At 50.1% G+C, this 8,138-nt stretch overlaps 1 protein-coding gene across 1 annotated transcript in view; it reads right to left on the reverse strand.

Moving 5' to 3' along the window:
* Nucleotides 1–1,804: 1,804 nt before the first annotated feature.
* Nucleotides 1,805–8,138, reverse strand: part of LOC112074826 (tumor necrosis factor receptor superfamily member 11B) — a gene marked incomplete at its 3' end in the record, with an annotated part of 22,274 nt that continues 15,940 nt past the window's right edge. Inside the window, exon 2 of the mRNA XM_024141924.2 lies at nucleotides 1,805–2,174. Within this exon, the coding sequence (XP_023997692.2) occupies nucleotides 1,805–2,174 (370 nt within the window). The remainder of the gene's footprint in view (nucleotides 2,175–8,138) is intronic.

The raw sequence follows: 8,138 nt of genomic DNA on the forward strand, positions 1-8,138 counted from the left end.
AGGAAGTGGGGGAGAGGGGAGAGTGTGGAAGAGTCCGAGAGGAAGAGGGGGAGAGGAGAGAGAGAGGAAGATAGTGGGAGAGCGGAGAAAGGGTGAGAGACAGAGGGGGAAAGAGGAGAGGGTAGGGTGGAAAGGGAGAGAGGGAACACCCTAAGAGAGGATGACTGCTTTGAGACACAACAGGGTCCAAGAGAAGGAGAGAGACCAGAGGAACCACAGAGATGAAAGAGAACTGGAAACCACAAGCAACACCATAAACTACATAATCTACAGTACAGTACAGCTAGGTCTATAATACACCATGTCAATGCACAATCAGTTCCACTTCAGATGAAATATCATTGACTTTCTCTCTCTAGCTCCCGTTTCAACGACAGGCGTGCGTACTGAGCCAACCTCATAGTCAGAGCTGTTAACCAAGGTTAACAGGATGTTTCTAGATGAAAGCCCCATCAGCCAGTAAGTTCAGGTCAGGTGAGGAGCTGATACCCTCAGGTGTTTCTCTGAGTTAGCACTATAGGCTGCTGATATGGAGGTAGATAGATATCTGCATTCTAGCTCCCTTTTCATTTTACCCTGCATAAATGTGTGTGCGTGCCGGGGCAGCGGTGAGATGCACCCTGGCCGCTGAGGCGATCAACAATCTGAGCTCATGATTAAACATAGGGGAGATTACATGGCCTACCGTGGCTGCCAAGGTGACTAACCTCCAACTGCCTCCTCTGATCTCCATTCCCCCTCCTCTTCTCTCTTCTCCTCTCTCTCTCCCCTCTTCTCTTCTCTCTCTCCTCCCCTCTTCTACCCTCTCTCTCTCCTCCCCTCTCTCTCTCATATCTTCTCCTCTCTCCTCCCCTCTTCTCTCCTCTCTCTCCTCCCCTCTTCTCCTCTTTTCCTCCGCCTTTCTCTTTCCTTTCCCTCTCCTCACCCTCTTCTCTCCCCTCTCTCCCAGCCTCTCCTCTCCTCTTCTTTCCTCACCCCTCATCTCTCCCCTCTCTCCCAGCCTCTCCTCTCCTCATCTCCTCTCTCTTCTCCCCTCTCCTCATCTGGCCTGGAATACGTCTGAATCACAAACCAGGACTGAAGGCTGAGGAACGTTATAATTAAAATGGGGAGGCCAACGAGAACAACGTACAAATGACAAAGGCCTAGTTTAGTGTCTGGTGGGATCTTGATCCCGCTTAGCTTTGTCTACGTCCCAAATGGCACCCTATCCCCTATATAGTGSCCTATTTTAGACGAGGGCACATAGGGCTCTGGTCAAAAGTAGTGCACTATATAGGGACATGTGGGACATAACCTCTCTGAGTGAGCTGACAGGAGAGGAGAGATCCTGGTGATGATAACAGCCAGGCAYCAGAGTTATTCWGTTGTTATTCTGCCTGCCACTCACAGCTCTGTCTCTGTCTGGTCCTCTGCCAACCCACTAAGTACTATCAGTGGGCTCTCATAGAGAACAAAACAGGTCAGGACCATACAGCAGTGGATTCTGGGTAACGGAGAGTACAGTACTATTATATTGTAGACTGATTAGACCTACCACAGGCTGAGTAAACACTTCCCCCTCTGAGGACATGGGCTGACCGGGAATAACATTTGCAAACCATTATGTATGAGTATATAACTGGAAGTACCAATCAAAAGAGAGGGTGGATCTTCAGCCAAGTTAAATAAACCAACAGCAGTTAAAGAATGAACGAGAACCTTCAGCACCACAACTTCACATGCATCATAAAAAACAAAAAACATTTCAGTCAATCAATTCATTCAGTCATTGGTTGATTGTAATAACATAGAGATGACCTACCTAGAGCAGTCACGCCGAGGCCCGGTGGACAGGACGTGTGTTTGATGCAGAACTCCACCACCAGGTGGTAGCCTGGGATACACTCACACAGCTGGTCGCGGGTGCTGTTACACTCTTGACTCACCAGCTGCCTCTCCTTGCAGACCGTCGTACAGTACTGGCAGCTGTCGCCCCACTGCCAGTGTTCTGAGAAGGACCGGTCGGGGCACGGCGTGCAGGCGGTGGGGGTGTCGGCGGTACAGTGGGTCAGGACGGCCGTGCCGGGCGGACACTGGTCACACAGGAGGAGTTCAGAGGTCAAGGGGTCGTAGTGCTGGTACTTGGGGGGTGGGACCTCGTGGAACGCCCAGGAGAAGGAAATGGCGAAGAGCTGTGGAGAAATAGAGAGAGAGAGAGAGAGAGAGAGAGAGAGAGAGACAGAGAGAGAGTGGGAAGAGAGAGAGAGGGGAAATGAAAGAGAGAACAGAGAGAGAAGAGGGAGAAGAGAGAGGTGAAAAAGAGAGACAGAAAGGGAGAGAGAGAGGGTGAAATGGAGAGAGAAAGAGAGAGGTGAAAAAGAGAGACAGAAAGGGAGAGAGAACAGAGAGGAGAACCACCAGATTAGACAGAGCGAATGTTTACAGCCTGATGCCAGAGACACTAAGCGTTCAGGCTTGTTGTGATTGACTGGGTGTAACCCAAGCCTGGGGTGATTGACTGAGTGACTAAGTGTTATATGAAGCCAGAAACCAGGCACTACTAAATAGAAGTGTGTCTGTGATTGACAGTGTAAAGCAGCAGTAAGCAAGGCAGCCGCCTTCACCGCTGTGGCCCAGATGTCAATTCTCCCTCCGTGGACTTCCCCTACTTCCCCTACGCCACTGTCATGAAAAACACTGTATCCAGTCAGCAATGTCCCTCAGCATCTCCTGCAGCACTGTATAGGCCTTGGCCTGGGGTGACCTATACTGGCCTGGGGTGACCTAGACCTAAACTGGCCTGGCGTGACCTATACTGACCTGGGGTGGCCAATACTGGCCTGGTGTGACCTATCAACTGGGGTAACCTATACTGACCTGGGGTGGCCAATACTGGCCTGGTGTGACCTATACTGGACTGTGGTGGCCTTGGGTGACCTATACTGGCCTGGGGAGACCTAAACTGGCCTGGCCTGGGGTGACCTATACTGGCCTGGGGTGACCTAAACTGGCTTGGCCTGGGTGACCTATACTGGCCTGGGGTGACCTAAACTGGCCTGGCCTGGCCTGGGGCGACCTATATTGCCCTGGGGGACTATATGGGCTGGGGTGACCTATATTGGCCTGGAGCGACTATACTGGCCTGGGTGACCGATACTGGCCTGGGGTGACCTATATGTCCTGGGGTGACCTATACTGGCCTGGCCTGGGGGACCTATATTGGCCTGGGGGACCTATACTGGCCTGGAGTGACCTATACTGGTCTGGGGTGACCTAAACTGGCCTGGCCTGGGGCAACCTATATTGGCCTGGAGTGACCTATACTGGTCTGGGGTACCTATACTGGCCTGGCCTGGGGTGACCTATATTGGCCTGGGGTGACCTATATGGCCTGGGGGGACTAATATTGGCCTGGGGGACCTATATTGGCCTGGGGTGACCTATATTGGGACCTTGGCTGGGGTGACCTATATTGGCCTGGGGTGGACCTATATTGGCGTGGGGGCACTATATTGGCTGGGCAACCTATATGGCTGGAGTGACCTATACTGGTCTGGGGTGACCTAAACTGGCCTGGCCTGGGGCAACCTATATTGGCCTGGGGGGACCTATATTGGCCTGGGGGACCTATAGGCCTGGGGTGACCTATATTGGCCTGGAGTGACCTATACTGGTCTGGGGTGACCTAAACTGGCCTGGCCTGGGGCAACCTATATTGGCCTGGGGGACCTATATTGGCCTGGGGGGACCATATTGGCCTGGGGTGACCTATATGGGCCTGGGGTGACCTATATTGGCTGGGGGGACCTATATGGGCCTGGGGTGACCTATATTGGCCTGGGGCGACCTATACTGGCCTGGGTGACGTATACTGGCCTGGGTGCCTATACTGTCCTGGGGTGACCTATACTGGCCTGGCCTGGGGAACCTATATTGGCCTGGGGGACCTATATTGGTCTGGGGTGACCTATATTGGCCTGGAGCGACCTATACTGGCCTGGGGTGACTATACTGGCCTGGGGTGACCTATACTGTCCTGGGGTGACCTATACTGGCCTGGCCTGGGGGGACCTATATTGGCCTGGGGGACCTATACTGGCCTGGAGTGACCTATACTGGCCTGGGGTGACCTATACTGTCCTGGGGTGACCTAAACTGGCCTGGCCTGGGGACCTATACTGGCCTGGGGTGACTATATGGGCCTGGGGGGACCTATATTGGCCTGGGGACCTATACTGTCCCTGGCCTGGGGGGACCTATACTGTCCTGGCCTGGGTGACCTATACTGGCATGGTGGGACCTATACTGTCCTGGCCTGGGGGACTATACTGGCCTGGCCTGGGGGATCTATACTGGCCTGGGGTGACCTATACGGCCTGGCCTGGGGTGACCTATACTGTCCTGGCCTGGGGGGACCTATACTGGCCTGGCGGGCCTATACTGGCCTGGGCCTGGGGTGACCTATACTGGCCTGGGGGGACTATATGGCTGGGGTGACCTATACTGGCCTGGGGGGACCTATACTGGCTGGGGGGGGGACCTATACTGGCCTGGGGGGACCTATACTGGCCTGGGGGGACCTATACTGGCCTGGGGGGACCTATAATGGCTGGGGGGACCTATACTGTCTGGCCTGGGGGACCTATACTGTCCTGGCCTGGGGGGACCTATACTGGCCTGGCCTGGGTGACTATACTGGCTGGGGGACCTATACTGGCCTGGGGGACCTATACTGTCCTGGCCTGGGGGGACCTATACTCTCCTGGCCTGGGGGGACCTATACTGGCTGGGGGACCTATACTGGCCTGGGGGACCTATACTGGCTGCAGGCCAAATAAACACAGAGCATGGAGACTGAAAAAGTAGGGAGTAGACTGATTTCCCAAGCCCCTCTTCCCTTCTGTCTTTCTGTAAACTGTTATCTAAATCCTTACTGTAAACTGTTTATCTAAATCCTTACTGTAAACAGTTAAACCCATGCAAGTTGCTAGTTTTACTCCCGGGGCATGCCCCTGTGCATTCTGTATATGGAAGTTCTGGAATAAAGACATCGTTGAACTTTTAACCTTTCACCATTCAGTTGGAAGTCACCATTCAATGACATTCTGCTACAGCACTCTAGACCAAAATTCAACGCTGCTCTGTCGCCCATAATTACAATGTTCTGATCATCTGAAGGGAAGTCACATTGGATGACTGCTGTGGCCGTTCGCAGCTGAGAGGGAATACAGCTGGAGTGTGTACATCCCTCAATCAGACAGAGGCTTAGTGGCTCAGCGGTCTAAGGCACTGCATCTCAGTGCTAGAGGCGTCACTACAGACCCTGGTTCGATTCCAGGCTGTATCACAACCGGCTGTGATTGGGAGTCCCATAGGGCAGCGCACAATTGGCCCAGCGTCGTTAGGGTTTGGCCGGGGTAGGCCGTCATTGTAAAAATATTTGTTCTTAACTGACTTGCCTAGTTAAATAAAAATATGACTCCCTATGTAGTGCACTACTTTTGACCAGGGCCCACAGGGCTATATAGGGAATAGGGTGCCATTTGGTACGCATAAAGAGTTTACTAGTGTATTACACAGCAGTCGGTCAAGGAGATGTTATTCTGCTCGTCAGTGTCCAAACCCACTGAATGACACGAGCATTGAAATCAGGGTAGGAGCGTGATTTAAAAATCAAAATATTACTTCCTCTGACTAACTCAGGCTATGGAGCGGGATTTCAAGTCAAAATATGACTTCCTCTAACTAAAGTACTGCAGCTGAAATGTCTTTCCATAATCAACCTAAACACCATCTACCCCGGAGGTATGACAGACAGTCATTTCCAGGTGTATCATTTCCTGCATTAAGCAGTGAGGAGGAATGGTGAAGCTACCTACCAGTAGCTCACAGCCTACCTACAGTAACTCACAAGCCTACCTACCAGTGGCTCACAGCCTACCTACCAGTAGCTCCACAGCCTACCTATCAGTATAGCTTCATAGTCTACCTACCAGTAACTCACAAGCCTACCTACCAGTAGCTCACAGGGCCTACCTACCAGTAACGTCACAGTCCTCCTACCAGTAATCTCATAGTCTACCTACCAGTAACTCAACAGCCTACCTACCAGTAGCTCACAGCCTACCTACCAGTAGCTCACAGCTACCTACCAGTAGCTCACAGTCTACCTACCAGTAGCTCATAGTCTACCTACCAGTAGCTCACAGTCTACCTACCAGTAGCTCATAGTCTACCTACCAGTGCTCATAGTCTACTACCAGTAGCTCATAGCTACCTACCAGTAGCTCATAGTCTACCTACCAGTAGCTCACAGCCTACACCAGTACCGCCACGCCACCTACCAGTAGCTCACAGTCTACCTATGAGTAGCTCGCCAAACAGTTGCTACTATCTAATCAACACAACATTGACATTATCCCACCCCTGGTTAGCCACTATTGGCTTAAAAAAGCCAAACCAAACACAATATCTGCCCATTCATTTCCAGCAATATTGGCCCTGTCTGTCTGTGTGGTGCGAGCGTCTGTCTATCACTCTGTGTGTATTAAGTTGATGTGATAACCATCTTGTTGTTTGACAGAAATACTTTCCCCAAAAACACTCTCTAATAAATGTTAACTGCAAGTCGCTTACCTGGCGAAGTATTTAACGAGTAGATATAATTTGTATCTATAATTTGTTATTTGCCATTTTTTCCATAGAATGAGCAGCAGCAGTACAAAACCATCACTATAACCGGCATGTTAGACGGCACATTTCTCACTCGCTACATATTAAAGGGACAGACGCCCAATTAAAGAGGAATTACACAAAACAATTTGTTTTGTTTTCATCCAGACGCCCCCCCCAAACAATGGTCTTCTGATGTGATGTCATCATTAACATGGACTCAGAACATCTACTATGACACCTCCACTGTGGGGCCTATAGGTCTTCTGATGTGATGTCATCTTTAACATGGACTCAGACATCTACTATGACACCTCCACTGTGGGGCCCTATAGGTCTTCTGATGTGATGTCATCATTAACATGGACTCAGAAGCATCTACTATGACACCTCCACTGTGGGGCCTATAGGTCTTCTGATGTGATGTCATCATTAACATGGACTCAGAGCATCTACTATGACACCTCCACTGTGGGGCCCTATAGGTCTTCTGATGTATGTCATCATTAACATGGACTCAGAACATCTACTATGACACCTCCACTGTGGGGCCCTATAGGTCTTCTGATGTGATGTCATCATTAACATGGACTCAGAGCATCTACTATGACACCTCCACTGTGGGCTCTATAGGTCTTCTGATGTGATGTCATCATTAACATGGACTCAGAACATCTACTAGAGTTGTTTATTAACCATTATTCTACCAGGCATGTTGTCAGAAAACATAGTACACTACTTTCTGTTGTACACTAAGGGACCAGGGGAAGAGTTGATAACATAGTACACTACTTTCGTTGTACACTAAGGACCCAGGGGAAGAGTTGCAGGGGAGAGGAGAAGAAGAGAAGAATGTACCTATTTGAAAGTTAGAAAATAAATGAGCAGCTCGTGACGTGTTTTTTAAAAGTAGCTCTCATGCTAGAAAAGGTTGGAGAACCCTGCTGAAGAGCCTACCCCGTTAACCCCTTCAAATATAACCGCTCATTGGTCAGAATGATCCAATCGTATTGTGATGTCATGCTGGGAAAAACCCATCCCACCTGAAACAGGCTTTGTCTTTTTTAAAACCTCTTTAATCAAAGGACATTATCACAATTTTCACAATTTGAGAGTGTTATTTCGACATCATAGTGCGGAAATAACATGAATAAAACTGGAAAATCGCTGCACTGCCCTTTTAACTAATTATGAAAGGAGACGACAGGTATATAGAAATATAGGTGAGAGATTCCCAGAGCCCATCCCCGCCACCAATCCAATGCTTTTAGATTTGTTCGAAGTAGTGAACGAATGCACACTTCAGTAGAACGTAGACTCGCCTCCAGACACGTTCTAAAGTTCGGTGAAAAATGTCAAGCAACACGACTATGGAGACCAAATGAATGCACACACACAGCGGAAGGTGGCTTTGGATAACAGGGTCGGCTATATGGCACATATCATTAGGCCTATTACAATGGAGGATCAGAAGGCTGGAGAGC

Source organism: Salvelinus sp. IW2-2015, unplaced genomic scaffold, assembly GCF_002910315.2.
Source record: "Salvelinus sp. IW2-2015 unplaced genomic scaffold, ASM291031v2 Un_scaffold2838, whole genome shotgun sequence".
Classification (NCBI taxonomy): Eukaryota; Metazoa; Chordata; class Actinopteri; order Salmoniformes; family Salmonidae; genus Salvelinus; species Salvelinus sp. IW2-2015.